The sequence below is a fragment of the Argentina anserina genome, chromosome 4 (assembly GCF_933775445.1).
Source record: "Argentina anserina chromosome 4, drPotAnse1.1, whole genome shotgun sequence".
NCBI classification, from domain to species: domain Eukaryota; kingdom Viridiplantae; phylum Streptophyta; class Magnoliopsida; order Rosales; family Rosaceae; genus Argentina; species Argentina anserina.
The window spans coordinates 2204128-2220347 of record NC_065875.1 but is presented as its reverse complement, the minus strand read 5'-3'; the positions used below and the strand labels follow the sequence as shown (position 1 = coordinate 2220347).

General features: G+C 36.3%; 2 protein-coding genes across 2 annotated transcripts; one reads left to right on the top strand and one right to left on the bottom strand.

Annotated features, from left to right (window-relative positions):
* Positions 1-7768: 7768 nt before the first annotated feature.
* On the bottom strand, positions 7769-8396 carry LOC126790974 (uncharacterized). The gene is made up of 2 exons (XM_050517364.1): positions 8218-8396; positions 7769-8138 (listed from the first exon to the last, which is right to left on the bottom strand). Exons 1-2 carry the CDS (start codon positions 8394-8396, stop codon positions 7769-7771), a joined length of 549 nt encoding a protein of 182 aa, XP_050373321.1.
* A 3607-nt stretch (positions 8397-12003) lies between these two features.
* On the top strand, positions 12004-16189 carry LOC126792562 (electron transfer flavoprotein subunit beta, mitochondrial). The gene is made up of 5 exons (XM_050518969.1): positions 12004-12160; positions 12240-12524; positions 12609-12689; positions 14075-14169; positions 15809-16189. The coding sequence occupies exons 1-5, from the start codon at positions 12092-12094 to the stop codon at positions 16032-16034; spliced, it is 756 nt and encodes a 251-aa protein (XP_050374926.1). The 5' UTR covers positions 12004-12091; the 3' UTR covers positions 16035-16189.
* The last annotated feature ends 31 nt before the right edge of the window (positions 16190-16220 follow it).

Genomic DNA, 16220 nt, shown 5'->3' with positions numbered 1-16220 from the left:
ATGTCTCACTGGCTTTGAACGTGTTAAGTTCTCATTCTGATACTCACTATTAGTACTGAAGTATGAATAGCTTCAGTATCAGAAAGAAACTGAATAACAATCATGATAGTTCTGAATGCCAGCCAATCATGTAAAATGATAGCATGCAACTTATCTCACCTCCACCACCACCAGTGACACTTCTAGTGGAAATCGTTAACATTACATCCGTAGCCAACCGTAAGCCAAAACTGTAGGACGTGATTAGAAGATAAAGAGCTAAACGCTAAACTCTATATATTTGAAAACCTGAAAATTGACCCTCAAAATAAATACTGCACAACTACTATCAGATAAGTCCGTAACAAACAAATTAATGATGGAAACTCAAAAGGCATTGGGAGAGAGAAGCTCAATTTACACAAAGATAAAGATGGCATAACTTTCGTTATACATAATATTCTGAGTTTCTGATTACATACGCTCCATAGTTTTTTATTTATGGCAACAAATTCTATTAGGGAAAGTCCTTCATATTCTCAAAAAATATTTAAAGGACGACATCAACGGAGAGCAAACCATATACTGCTGGAGAAATAGATTTCTAGGTGAGACCAAAGTTTCAATGTAAAACGTTGAATCGAAAGCCGTCAGCCACATTGTTGAATCGGAGTCCTTGTAATCAACACTTGTGAACGTGTTTCCCTTAGGATTATATAATGCCACTTCCTTAAGCCCCCCTCTTTCCAAGATCATCATTACCTTACCATTCTCCAAAACCCACTCGGGCATAAAACCCTTAATATACAACATATCTGAAGGCTTAGGGATCTGGACAAGTTTAGTCCATAATTTCTTGATTCCATATTCCTTCATCATCCATATTGTACCGGCAATGAGATAACTAATATGATCATAAATTTCGAAAAGATGTGGAACAAACGCAAATAGACAATTTCCCACTGTCGTTCCAATTTTGCATAGGTCTCATGATCAAGTTCGTCGAAAAGACCAGTTAAATCTGCAACCTCTTGTAGTGTCTCGAGCTCTTTGGCTAAATCAAAAGAGATGATTCTATAAGAAGTCCCTGTATATTCTTCCCAATGTAGAGCTCCTTCCACTGATCATCCAAAATAAGACAATTGGTAATCTTCGTGCTATTCAACGGTCTTCCAAGAACCTGTTTTCTGAGAGAAGATGGCAACTCGAGTCGGTCACCCATACCAGCTTGTCCAATTATGATCTTAGGCCCCGTTTTTGTTGAAATGGAATGTGAGAAAATGAAAATGATTTGATTTCTTTTCCAGACTAATATGAAAATTGAAAAAGTTTTGTTAATTCCATATGAGTGTTTGATAGATATCAGAATTTAAAATTAGAATTATTTTGGTAAGTAATTAGAATGAAATATTTAATCAAAAATTTCATTAAAACTCAAATATAAGAAAAGAAAATGCAAATTAAAAGGAAATTAGTTTTTGCGGATGGGAATGAAAATAGAATGAAAAAAATTCCTATCAAGTCCTAAACTATTGTGGCAAGGCCAATGTAGTACCCAACCTCAAATTTGTACAAGTGTAGTACCTCAACTTCTAATTCGCTATTAACGAATGGTCTAATCTCAATTTCCGTTACTGCTCCGTTTTCTCGATCACATGGCCCACATGTGACCATAAAAAAAATTCGACATTGGTACCCAAACTCTTGTGGCAAGGTCAATGTAGTACCCCAACTCTGAGTTGTACCAATGTAATACCTAAACATGTTTTTCGCTATCAAAGAGGGATCAGAAGCCAATTTGCGTCATGGCTCTGTCTTCTGGGTCAAAATAAAAAGGGTATATACCTAAATAACCATATGTACGTTCTAATGCCTCAAATAAGAAACTCTTATTGTAAATATCTGGAATTGAGAAACCACTTACAAATTGAGCAAAACACAAACCCATTCTCATTACACTCTGGACACCTCACCACCACGGTGCGGCATCCTCCTCCTCCACCTCCTCTCATACCCTACCGCCTCCTCCTTCACCACCAACACCATCTTCGAGCTCCTCCACCTCTTCTTAGAACCCCCAATCTATTATCACGTCACGCTCGCAGACCTTCACTATGAGATTCTCGACTGCCGACTGCACCGCATTACATGCCTCGAATGTCGTAGGTAGAGGGAGATAAGGCCGTAGGTGGATGAGGTGAGGGAGACGATGTGATAACTCAAGGCGGAGCTGGGAGAAGTCGTTGTCGTCGTGGTTGAATAGATTAGAAGAAACATAACCCATATTGTTGCTTTGTCTCGAAATCTAAGCTCAGAAATAAAGTGTGAAAGGACTGAGAGTCAAGGAGAAGGAGAAGAAAGGGGGAAGACACAAGAGGTTACGACACATGACTCATAAGACTGAGTTGTGATAGAAATTGGCTTCAGATCCCTCGTTGATAATGAAAAATGAGTTTGAGTACTACATTGGTACAACTCAGAGTTGGGGTACTCATTGACCTTACCACCAGAGTTTAGGTACGAATGTTGAATTGTTTTAAGGTCACGTGTCACGTGACCGAGAAAACGGAGCCGTAACGGAAATTGGGCTCAGACCCTTCGTTGATAGCGAATTATAAGTTTGGGTACTATATTGGTACAACCTTGAGGTTGGATACTATATTGGCCTTGCCACAATAATTTAGGACCTGATGGGAAAAATTTTCAAGTAGAATATCACTCTTAGGTAGGTAATTCATTTCCGGCTTTAAGAGTGAGTCAATTTCCAATCAAATCACATTTTTTATTTCTATTCCAATACTTAATTACAACCAAACAACACTTAAGCATGTAAATTGAAATAAATTCATTTTCCATAGTAGGATTTCATGCCAACCAAACGAGGCCTTGTAGTCTTGGGTGGTTGAATCATAACCGAATCCCGAAAACTTTGTTCGACAATGTATGCTTGTTGGTCCTGATAACCTGAATGTTTCTCTAGTGCAAGGGTTCCATAAGACATAAAAAGAAGTTTCATTTTCGTTATGTTCTTGATCATCGTAACAATCTAAACAAATCAAGGCATTGCAGGAACCGACGAATCCTATGATGCACGTATACGTTATAAAAGAGGAATGCCCATATTATATCCATATTAGATACGGGTACGGGCCGGATACGCTACATACACGTATCCTGATGTGGTCGGACGGTGGCGGCGCAGCCGGTCAAAGATTGCAACTATGTTGTTGTGTGGGGAAGAGAGAAGAGAAGCAGAAGGAAGAAGAAGAGAAGAAAAAAGAAAGGAAGGAGAAGAATAAAAAGAAGAAAAGAGGGAGAGAGGAAAGGGCTCGGGTCTTGGGCTTCTATGTCTAAAGAATAAAAACCAAAACTGAAAACTATTATATATATATATAATAAAAATTATTTTACTAACATATCCAAAACTCTAAATTTTAGAAAAATACGTATTCTGTATCATGATGTACCCGTATCCCGTGTCCATACCTGTACTTGTGTATCATAGCCGACAACCTTGTTATGAAATCGGTTATCATCCAACAGAAATCGATCAACATCTCCTTTGTAACACAATGTTGGTGAAAGAAAGCGTCTAATACATATATGATCATCCTCGTTAGATAATGCTTCGTAGTCTATGAATCTGGGTGGCTTTAATCCAGATAGGAACTTTTAACCTGCTCCTATCTCCAACAGTGACGTTGGTGTGCTTGGTAACAAAATATGAACTTGAGATTAAACTATGCCACGACTTGGATACACGACGAAATCGTCTCAGAGATCGTACCGGAAGTCTAAACAGTATCTGGACAAGAATTTCTGAGGGAAGGCTGCCGTCGATCATCTCCATGTTGAAATTTTCAGATATTGGATCTGTAGTCATGCATCACCGTGTTTGTCATATATAATTGTACGAGGGGCAGAGGGGTGGTAATTTCCTTGACCCAATAGTATTACCAATCAGGGTAAATTCCTCATATGGTACCTGATGTTTAGCTACTTGGACAATTTGGTACCTGATGTATGAAAACAGACAATTTGGTACTTAAAGTTATCAAATTTAGGCCATTTTGGTACTTATGTCAATTTTGACAATATTTTCAGGGTTATTTCCGTCATCATATCTCTACTTTACTTCATTTTTTCATAATACCTCCAAATTACCTCTAAATTATCACTAAAATTTTGATAACTCATCCACTTAGTATATGTGATGATTTACGTATATAAGTTTTCATAATGTAGCTATCAATGTAAATTAAATTTAATTATAAGTAATTTAAAAAAATTAATAAAAAATTACAATTGCATAAATTCAATTTATTTCCTTTGCAGAAAATAATTAGGATACAATAAGTATATTAAGAAAAAAAATTTCGATATATGCGAAGTAGATGCTAAGTGAAGTAGATATATCAATTTAATTATCTCCAAAGAGAGGCAATTATAGGAAAAAATGAAGAAAATGTGAATTTAATGAGATTAGAGCTAGAATGACGAAAATAACCCTAAAAATATGATTAAAATTGATAGAGGTACCAAAATAGCTTACAAATGAGAACTTCAGGTACCAAATTGTCCGTTTTCATACATCATGTACCAAATTGTTCAAGTAGCCATACTTTAAGTATCATATGAGGAATTAACCCTCTCAATCGAGAAAGGAGGAAAATATACATTCCCAATCGAGAAAAGGAGGAAAATATACTTAGTAAACGGATATGACGATATGATTATATCTCAATCATACAAAAACGTATATAGTATTGAGATTATTAGATCAGGCTTCCAATATCAGAGTAAAAATATCATTTCAAGGCGTATTTAACATACTTTCACAATATGCATCACATTAGCGACATTTAACCATGGCCGACCTTGAGCTTTTTGAGGGTCTAGGCGAATAAAATACATGTGACTCATGACCTTCATATATGTTCATTTCTAATCCCTTCAAAACTATAATACAATAAGATGTGGAGTAACGATTAATGTACATTAACAGAATATTATGAATAATAACTAAAATAGACCTAAGTCTAAATTGTTATCGACTAGAGTGGAGAAATTAATCTTTTGATTGGAAAAAAAGAGAGGAGCTAAGCAAAAATAAACACAATCTGTGGCCAATGAAAAACAACTTGGACTTACTATTAATAATTATTTAATTAGGGAAAGTTTCTAAGGTTGATCAATCAAAGTTTTTTCTTTGATTATTTTGATATGTATGCAAATAAGCTTTATATATTTGGGGCTCACATGAAAATGGGGGCTCTAGGCGCATGTCTTATAGGCGTATAGCCAGGGCCGGCTTTGCATTTAACCATGGGTACTTAGATTTAAAATATGCAATAAAATGAAAGGTTTATATGTACTTTCTTATATTCATTTGTTGGTACCACCAAGTTTGATCACAAGCTTCGCGCCATAGAGCATGCCAGTTCAAGTATGGACTGTTGAAGCCACTTGGGCTTTAACACAACAACTACGATGTCTCACTGTCTTTGAACGTGTTAAGTTCTCATTCATTCTGATACTATATTTGTATCAAAATAAAATTAATTTATGTTCTTAATAACTTCAAAATTATATCAACTCAAATAATAATGGTAAATTATAATATTTTGAACATAATATGCATTTTTTTTGTTAAAATTTCATTATTGAATATTACTTTGTTATGAAAAAGTAAAACTATAGATTTTTATTTAACTTCATAGGAAAGTGGGATTTGTCCTGTCCCGTCCCGATCCCGTCTCATCCTAACTGGGATCAATCCCGAGTGAGATGCATTCTTAAAAACCCTCGTCCCGTCCCGATTCGAAAGAGTGGGACGGGACGTGGGATGAGCACCGTCCCGTCCCGTCCCATCCCGTCCCGTGCCCACCCCTACAGCCAACCATGTAAAATGATAACAGGCAACTTATCTCACCTCCCCACCAGTGGCACTTCTAGTAGACAATCGTTAGCATTACATCCGTAGCCAACTGTAAATTAAAACTGTAGGACGTGGTTAGAAGATGGAGAGCTACACTCTAAACTCTATCTGAAAGACTGAAAATTAACTCTCAAGATAATTCTGCACAATGACTATGATCCGGATAATTCTAAACTATCAGGTAAGTCCATAACATAGAAATGACAAAAACTCAAAAGGCATTGGGAGAGAAGATAAATTTACACAAACATAAAGATGGCATATGTTAACACCTCCCCTTGACGGGGTAATTCCTTGCAAGATTCCCCCTTATTTTGGCTGTCAGACCGGCCGGAGTTAACCTAGCAAGGCAAGGCATTGAGTCGGCAGGGCAGGTCACACCACCTCTGGCTCAGGCGCCACCGCTGACACTGCCCAAAGTAGCTCGCCAAAGCAATAAGTGCATACTGACCGGACACACTCTCCCACATTGGAAAATATAAGTAAGACTTTCCTCAATACGCCTATAAAAACAACCATAAACCTCCTAAAAAGGGTAATGTATTCCTAAGTGTCCCACACCGAAATCTAACTTAAGCTTTGGAGAGTCATAAGCCGGCGCACCACTGAACCTTGATCTTAACCTCGACTTCTGTGCAGGTTAAACGGACCAAAGGTTAACTACAAGCTGCGTGAACAAAGCCTTTAGATTTTGTACTAGCAACAACATAAATTTCGTTATACATAATATTCTGAGTTTCTGACTACATAGGGCTCCATAGTTTTATATTTATGGCAACAAATTCTATTAGGGAAAGTCCTTCATATTCTAAAAAAATATTTAAAGGACACCATCACCGTACAGTTTGCCATATACTACTAGTTTTTTAGGTGAGACTAAATGTTCAATGTAAAAAAGTTGAATTGAAAGGCGTCATCCAGAGTGTTGAATAAAAGTCCTTGTACCTATCTAGTAATTATTTTGTGTACCTGCCACATCATGTGGCACTGCCATGTGGTGTACACATCTAATCATATTACACATGATATAATTAACATGCACGCGGTGAAAATGACAAAGTTTATTTATAAGAACCAATTAGAAACAATCACAGTAAAAATGAACTAATAACATTAAGAAGATACGCCACGTGAGATATGTGGTGAGTATATATAATAATTTATATGTCCTTGTAATCAATAGTTGTGAACGTGTTTCCCTTGGGATTACATATAGCCACATCCTTAAGCCCCCATCTATCCATTTTCAAGATCTCATTACCTTACCATTCTCCAAAACCCAGTGGGCATAAAACCCTTAATGTCCAACATATCCGAAGGCTTAGGGATCTGGAAAAGTTTAGTCCAAGATTTTTTGATTCCATATTCCTTCATCACCCATATTGTACCGGCAATGGGATAAGCAACAGTCTCAAAACCATCACCGTAATATTCTATGAGCAGATCCGGAACAAACGCAAATAGACAATTTTCCATTGTCGTTCCACTTACTTTAAAGTCCTTAAAATCATCTTTGTCGTAAAGATCGGTTAGTCTAGCAACCTCTTGAAATGTCTCTTTCGCTAAATCAAAAGAGATGATCCTTCCATTATCTTCCCAATGTAGAGCTCCTTTCACTAAGCATCCTGCAGACCCAAAAAATCTGTCTTCCTCACGATCATGGAAATCAACTTTCATCCAAGAATCAGCTTTCTGAGAGAAGACCATGACACCTCTACATGCATTACTGTCATTACCACCTACTATGAACTTGTAGTCTTCAGTGGTGGAATCATAACCCAATCCCCAGAAAGGGAGACTATATATGCTTGTCGGTCCCGATAACTTGCATGTATCTCCAGTGCAAGGGTTTCATAAGACAAAGAACTCAGGTTCGTTCCTGTTCTGTTCTTGAGCATCATCACAACTTAGACATATTAAGCCATTGCAGGAACCCACAACCCTATTATAAAATCGATTATCATCTAACAGAAATCGAACAACATCATATTTGGAGCGCAATTTTGGTGAAACAAGGGGTCTAATATCTATATCATCATCCTTCTTCAATAATGCTTCGTAGTCTATGTATCGGGGCAGCTTTAATGAAGATAGGAACTTTAACTTGCTCCTGTCTCCAACGGCAACGCTGGTGTGCTTGGTAACGAAACATGTACTGGAGATTAAACTACGCCATGACTTGCATACACGACGAAATCGTCCAAGACATCGGACTGGAAGCCTAGAAAGTATTTTGACAAGAACTCCCTATGGAAGGCAACCTTCGATCACCTCCATGTTAAATTTGAGAGATTGCGTACTGGTATTGCATGCAGTATATCCGTCTCTTTAATATATGATTGTACGAGGCGGTAGTGTCCCTGACCGAGTAGGATTCCAAGCTCACAACGGAATGGACAAGTTCTCGATGTCTTGAGGCGCGGCGGAGGCGAACATATATATAGGAGGAGAGGGCCAGCTCAAACTTGACGACGACCATGTGCAAAACGGCTTTAAACACAAGTCACTTATTAAGTCAATTGAAAACTTAAAACCATAACAAAATCATATATTCATTGACTACAAAAACCATTGCAACAACCATTGGACATCCATTACAAAATCCCAAATTAAAGTCATATGTTCACTTACAAAGTGACATGTGCTAAATTAGCTAAAGTCAGATTTTAGCTATTGCATAAAAAAAAGAGTTTTTTTCACCAACAGTCCCTCAACTCTGGTGTACCTACCAATGTGATACCTCAACTCTTAATCGTACCAATGTGATACCCAGACTCTAGTATTGCTATCATTGAAGTACTTCCGTTAGTTTTTTTTAACTTTTCCGTTATCTTGGTGACGTGGCAGTTACGTGAGGCCCACAAAGAGGGTTAAAAGACAAAATTAACCTCATCTGAGATGAGCAATGTTTTTCCCGCCCTTTACCTTGAGAAAGACACCCAACAATTCCAATTTTGGCGCCAATTTTCCCTCCCTACTCCTTAATTTGTGTCTCTTATCTAAACTAAAGAACTACCGCCAACCAGTCGACCACAATCTGATAAAACCTAGATCAATCTTATTTTCTATTTTTACCCTAGCACTTGTTAAACTAACAGAATAAATATAGAAATTTATATGGAACATCTCATTTCCACAATCTCATAAGAATAAAAACACATAACTTAACGAAATTCAAATACATGTTTAAGTACCATTAGTTGCCACCTTTTATGTTGATCTGCCATGATTTTTACTTGTAAGAACTAATGGTACATGTAGTTGAATTTCGTTAAGCCAGAGGGAATAATACCAGCAGATAAAGCATTGTACTAATGGTACTTAAAAGTTCTTACAAGCAAAAATCATGGCAGATCAACATAAAATGTGGCAACTAATGGTACTTAAACATGTATTTGAATTTCGTTAAGTTATGTGTTTTTATATTCTTATGAGATTGTGGAAATGAGATGTTCCATATAAATTTTTATATTTATTCTGTTAGTTTAACAAGTGCTAGGGTAAAAATAGAAAATGAGATTGATCTAGGTTTTATCAGATTGTGGTCGACTGGTTGGCGGTAGTTCTTTAGTTTAGATAAGAGACACAAATTAAGGAGTATGGAGGGAAAATTGGAGCCAAAATTGGAATTGTTGGGTGTCTTTCTTAAGGTAAAGGGCGGGAAAAACATTGCTCCTCTCAGATGAGGTTAATTTTGTCTTTTAACCCTCTTTGTGGGCCTCACGTAACTGCCACGTCACCAAGATAACAGAAAAGTTAAAAAAAAACTAACGGAAGTACTTCAATGATAGCAATACTAGAGTCTGAGTATCACATTGGTACGATTAAGAGTTGAGGTATCACATTGGTAGGTACACCAGAGTTGAGGGACTGTTGGTGAAAAAAACTCTAAAAAAAATTAAGCCTACAAATTAAGACAAATATTCAATACAAAGAAAATTTTCGAGATCCATCAATCTCAATAAGCTCATCTCCTAGCATCAAGCTTTTATTTGAATATCATTCTCTTTGTCTTATTTGCTGCAAAGTCATCAATTAGTTTATTATAGTTGATCTTTCCAAGCATTTCATTCTCAATTGAAATTAAAGCAAGTTCATTTAATCTTTTTAGAATTTAAATCAATGTGAATGAAAATAACAATTAGACATACATAAATGAGATATTGAGATTTGAGAAGTGAAAACTCACCTTAGCAAAAGTGAATCAAGTGATTGATGAGTTTGAGGTAGCAAATTGCAAGATGAATGGATAGCTTGTTGTCTTGTTCACCCCTCAGTCCTCCATCCAAATCATTAAAATTATTAAGGAAATATGACATATTGGTAGGGAGAAGAATTGATTGCGAGAAGTGAAGTCTGGAACGAGACCAATTTAGCAGCCTTCTCTTGTGGCAAGTTCTGTTTTTTAGGTTAATTTGCAATTAAATTGGGTTAATATATAATTATAAATATATATATATATATATATATATTTATATATAGTGGGCATTAAGGAGACCTTGAAAATTTGTGGCCTTGTGCGTGTGCCTACAACGCACACGTGAAGAGTCGGCCATGTAGGAGGACCATGTATTCCTATTGTAAAAGGAGGAAAATATCACAATGTTATCAAACCCTAATACCTTTTGTCTTATGGGAGCTCGATTCACATATTTAAAAAGAACATTTAGATCTCATTGCTTAACAAATTAGAGAATATGTTTTTTTACAATAAATTACTATTTATACCTTTATAATTTTTCCGCAATACTCATAGTCTAATAAATCAAGTGCATAATCCGGTGTGTCGTATATAAAACTCAAGTGCGGTGCAGTCCGTCTCCTTATTTGCTTTGGTTTTACTGTTTGAAGGTGTCGTTGAATTCTTATCATGCAATGATGAGCCCATTGAGCCGTATTTTGCCCTTTGAATTTTAAAATCTAGAACTCAAGACACGAAGCTGGGAGCGTTTGGATGATGGTGATTAAAGGTTACTTTCAATCTGACGGACACTTGATTTGGAGATAAGATCGACATGACCATACATCATTGGTACTGATTTACATTGATGGCACGTTTACTTACTCGGAATGGAATTAATATGGAATAGGAATCGGAAGGAATGAGAGACGGAATGGAATAATATGGAGGAATATGAAAAAAACTAGTTACGATTGTTGTTGTTTACTTGTAATAAGGAATCGGAATTAAATTTAAGTTAATTACCAAAATACCCTTTTACAAATAGGAAAAAACTCTCTTTAGTGTTTCCTTTACAACACTTGATCAAAATATGTATTTAAGTAGGTCATTTTGTACCTATGGCTAATTAAGTAGAGGTTTATTAAGGTCATTTTGTACCTATGGCTAACCAAACACAACTAATATAAGTAGATGAGTAAGGATATTTTTGGAAGAAATGTTCATTCCCTCTCATTCCCTCCCATTCCCACCTCCCCCCTTGGTATTACAATTCCATGACATTTCCGGAATCGGAATGAATTTTAGAGGTGGGTCCCACCACGAATTCCATTCCTCTTGGCAAGTAAACGCCGGAATTGAATTGATTCCAGCGGAATACAACTCAATTCCAAGTAAGTAAACATGCCATGATTGGGGTCTGCCCGGTGCTTCATCACATCTTTTGCCGTTAGCATTTGACCCAAGTATAAACCATCTCCTAGAGTCAGGTTGATAATCACCAATGCCAAGCAAGAGAAGCAAGAAAGCCATCTATCACCTCTCGCCTGAACCATGATCGTTACCACAACCCTGTCTGCTCCCTTTCTCCTTGACCCGAGTAAACTGCAATCCAATTATAATTTTTTAAGCACTGACAATTTCTCCACTTAGAGTGGAATTATAACTATCATGCTCATGACTCAATTCTCGATTTTTTAAATATAAATTAAACAATTTTAATGCCACAATGAGTCGCTCGTAAATCGAGGTTAACATGTAACTGTGTCATTCTCGACTCTCTTATTGACGTTTGGTAAAAAGAGACTATGTCACTGTAAATAAGGTAATTGCTATTAACCTACATAAATTCTGTATTATCTAGTCATGAGTCATGACTCATCAGCCAGCTTTGACAGTGCCGTTAAGAACCCTCTCTCTTCCCCTCAGAAGTGATCATCCCAACTCAATCCCATTTTCCATTTCACTCTCACAACAAAGAACTCGACTCAACCATGAAGATCATGGTGGCCATTAAGCGCGTGGTCGACTACGCCGTCAAAATCCGAGTCAAGTCCGACAAGGCAAACTCATCTCTCAACCCACATCGGATCTCAGTTCAAACTCAAACTCAAACTCACTTTTTGGTTTTGTCTTTGACAGAGCGGCGTGGAGACCCAGAACGTGAAGATGTCGATGAACCCATTTTGCGAGATCGCTTTAGAAGAAGCCATTCGGAACAAAGAGTCGGGCTTGGCTTCTGAGGTCGTGGCGGTCACTATGGGAATGAAACAGAGCGTCGATACGTTAAGGACAGGTCTGGCTATGGGAGCTGATAGGGCTATACACGTGGAGACTGGTGGGCCCTTGTACCCTTTGTCAGTAGCTAAGCTTTTGAGAGCTTTGGTGGAGATTGAGAAGCCTGGTCTTCTCATTCTGGGGAAACAGGTAAGAGTTTTTTGATGAGTTTTAGATAAAGATTTATGCTTTTTTGGAAATGTGAATTTGTGTTTGGTGTTTGTGTGTGTTAAGGCTATTGATGATGATTGCAATCAAACTGGGCAAATGGTGGCGGGGCTGTTGAATTGGCCTCAAGGGACTTTTGCTTCAAAGGTTAGTTTGAAGTATGATGCATTAAATTTCTGTTGTTGTGTTTGGAAATGTAGAATTGTGATCAATCTGTTCATGCATTATGTTTTTGAAGTTTTGTGTGGTTGAATTGAAAATAGTGTTTGCACAGTTGGTGAGGCTTCTAGGATTTCAAACCAGTAGATTGCGCATAAAATTTTGTCTTGAGAGCTGGTCTGTGCTGGTCATGCTGCAAATTATTGATTTCCAATTACAGGGTTTGTTCAAAGTTCTTTATGTTAATGTGGGGAAATGCAAGAGTGACGATGCTTTAGTATAACAGTTGGACGTATAGGTGTCTGTGAGATTGTGCTGAATAACTATTGGATTGCCCCATTTCATTGTTTTCATTAAGATTTATAATGATGAATCACAAAGGCTTAAATTGATGTAAAGTTGAGGAAGTTGAGGTTACAAGGACATTCCTCTGTGCTTGTTAAATATATTTTTTTCCATACAATTAAGTTAGATGTAAATGAATTTCAAAGATATTCTACTTAGAGCCTGACTAGCCACTGTGTGCACTATACGGTTTATCCCGTCTACAAACAGCAAAAGTTCTGTTATCTAAATTGATTTGCGCTCCCGAAAAGTCATTTTATCTGGTGAAACCTTTCTATTTACCCGTGACCCTATTTCTGAGACTAATGTCTGATGTCTATGACTGACTTTTATGTCTAGGGTATCCTCATAAAACATTCATGGTGAATATATATAACAGTAGTTGATGTGCACAATGTAATGTCAAAGATTGGCACCGAAAGTGGATCAAGGTTCTAAAGAACCTCAATGGAGGTGGGTAATTCAATGCAGATATGTTAGGCTGATTTCCCAATGTTACTAATTAGTTTTCTTCAGCAAATGTGCTTTTGTCATTTTCCCCTTCATTGATAGTTTAAATCAGTCAAATTCTCGGAAAACAAGTATCACAGAACTCAGGTATTCCAAGTACAGGGTCTAGATATAATGGTGCGGTTTAGTTACTACGGGAACTAATTTTCTGTTTCTATCTATCATTTTCCATATACTCCAAAGTTGCTTTTCTTTTACTTATGGAAAAGAATACGGAAACGAGAATATTTGTTCATTTTGAAATCTGTATGTAAAGCTGAATGCGTTCAAATCTACATGAAGATAGAATCAAAAACTACTTTTTGTTTCTTTGTTTTCTGTATCAAAAATAATCTTGCAGTCCATTCTGAATAAGAATTTTCATTATATGAGATTTATTGTCTATTGATAAATACTTTTGCTCATAAATACTTACATAAGATGGTTCTTGAATGAGGTACCTACTGATAATTAGTTTCACTATCCTATTTTACAATGCAATTTATGAATTTCTTCTTATGACTAAATGTTTCCAGTAGGTTGTGCTGGATAAAGAGAAGCAGGTAGTGACAGTGGACAGAGAAGTTGATGGTGGTCTTGAGACTCTGTGTCTAGATCTACCAGCTGTGATTACGTAAGTATTTTTCCTTGATTCTGTGTTTGAAGACTTGGGACTAATTACATGTATCCTTTTTTGTTTCTAATTGAATTGCAATTGTATAGGAATTAGAAGAAAAAAAATGTGTGGATGGGAATTAGAAAAATAGATACTCAAATTCCAACAGTTCAAGTTCTAATAAATTAGGTCCAAAATTATGTCCGTTTGAGAAGTAGTTTAGTTTATTCTATGCTATATCAATTACATAGAACAGATGAAATGATTAAAAGAGGGAGAATCCTCTTTCACAAGCATAGCAGTTGGAGTTCTTTGGAATTATAGGTTTCAAGAAGGCTAATAAACAAGTATGTTTTGACTTTTGATAATCTTTTCTCAAAAAACGAAGAAGAAGAAGTATATTTTGATAATCTAAAGCAGCTTGTTTGACTGAATAATCCATAAGAAGTTAACAAACCAACCCTCGATGCAATTCTTCCATTGCATCCAGGAAGAATTGGAAGAAAGTGTGAAACAAAATCGTGTCTGTTGGCAGATAGTCACCTTATAATTTCATAACCTCAACACAGTATTTAAGGATAGTTTAAGTTTTAACATGAGGTTGAGTTTTATACAGTTAATATCAAGCAATACATATTTGACAAATGCTAAGGGCGAGATATCTTCTAGTTTCTGTCATTAATTCCCCTCTCTATCAGAACCCAAGATCCAGAGCCTTTGTTTTGTTGTAAGATGCCAACTCTCTCTTTCTCCTCAATCTTTGTCTGTTGAAGCACGTATACATTTCCCTCTAATCTCCCTTGTTCTGGCTTGGCAATGAAATCACCTCCGTCCTTGTTGCTTCAGGGCTTGTTGATTTAAAGTTATGAAGATAGATTATATGGTCTTGTGAAAAAGAAATGAATCTTTAAACAGTAAGAAATGTTTCATTGACATTTATAAAATTGGTCAACATATATGAAGAGATTAGTTCTAGAAGTGCTGAACTTCCACTAGACAGCCACACCTTATGTGCGTGCAGTTTCATTGAGTGTGGTGGGGGTGGAGAAAATAAGATTGGGATTTTTTTTTTCAATTCTGATTGTATTCTTTTTAAGAAAAAAAAAAGGACCAGGGGTCTGTAAGGTAAAAGGGCATTAGGTGATGAATTGGCAAAGTCGGGAAACAACCGCTCTTATCTTTAATTATTGTTCAGATTAGAATAGATGCAAATTTACATGTTTAGTACTTCATATTCTCAAACAAAAAAAATGTTTAGCTTCTTATGTGTATTAGAATCGGTTTTTCTTTTATATATAGAAGTCCTTGTTTGCATAGCCTTGTAAATGAATATTTTAGAGTTTACGATAAAAAACACTTACAAGAGATGAGGTTCTTATTTGTTATATAAGGAGGTGATCTAATCAGTTTAATTAATCAGCCAAAAAATATAAGGCTGTGATTTAATCACTTTATTAAGTAGTTGTAATGACATATTTGATTAAGTCAGATCTAGTAAGCTTGATGATATTTTAAGACCACTTGTGACTGTGATGTAACCATAGCTTTAAAATTTCAGCTTAATATGTTTAATGTTAGAAAAAATTGAAAATATTATAAACGTGATATTTGGTTAATAATATGAATTAACAGTTGTTTTGTTTGAGGACTTTTGCAGCACTGATTTGAGGTTAAATCAACCTAGGTATGCAACACTCCCCAACATAATGAAAGCGAAATCAAAGCCCATAAAGAAGTTCACACCACAGGATCTGAATGTGGAAATTAAATCCGACATAGAAGAGGTTCAAGTCACAGAACCTCCTAATAGAAAATCAGGGGTTATTGTGTCTTCTGTGGATGAGCTGATTGACAAGCTTAAAAACGAAGCCCATGTCATTTGATTTCTGTAATTATTTCGCTTACTGATCAAGCATCCAAGCTTACCCAAGTTGAATGTTCGACCACAAAAGTTGAATTTTCGACTGCAAAAAATGATCCTCTGATCGAATAATAATGCTCATTACACATGGAAATAGAAGCTCATTGTTATTGTATAGCTCATTACTTTGCTTAGCTTACGTGTTACA

What these genes read in the sequence shown, in the direction of transcription:
- LOC126790974 (XM_050517364.1), bottom strand. Translation starts at nt 8,396, where the DNA reads ATGGTCGTCGTCAAGTTTGAGCTGGCCCTCTCCTCCTATATATATGTT. An exon ending in ATATACTGCATGCAATACCA is followed by an intron (nt 8,139 to 8,217) that starts GTACGCAATCTC and finishes AATACTTTCTAG; the next exon opens with GCTTCCAGTCCGATGTCTTG.
- LOC126792562 (XM_050518969.1), top strand. Translation starts at nt 12,092, where the DNA reads ATGAAGATCATGGTGGCCATTAAGCGCGTGGTCGACTACGCCGTCAAA. An exon ending in TCCGAGTCAAGTCCGACAAG is followed by an intron (nt 12,161 to 12,239) that starts GCAAACTCATCT and finishes TGTCTTTGACAG; the next exon opens with AGCGGCGTGGAGACCCAGAA. An exon ending in GATCTACCAGCTGTGATTAC is followed by an intron (nt 14,170 to 15,808) that starts GTAAGTATTTTT and finishes GGACTTTTGCAG; the next exon opens with CACTGATTTGAGGTTAAATC.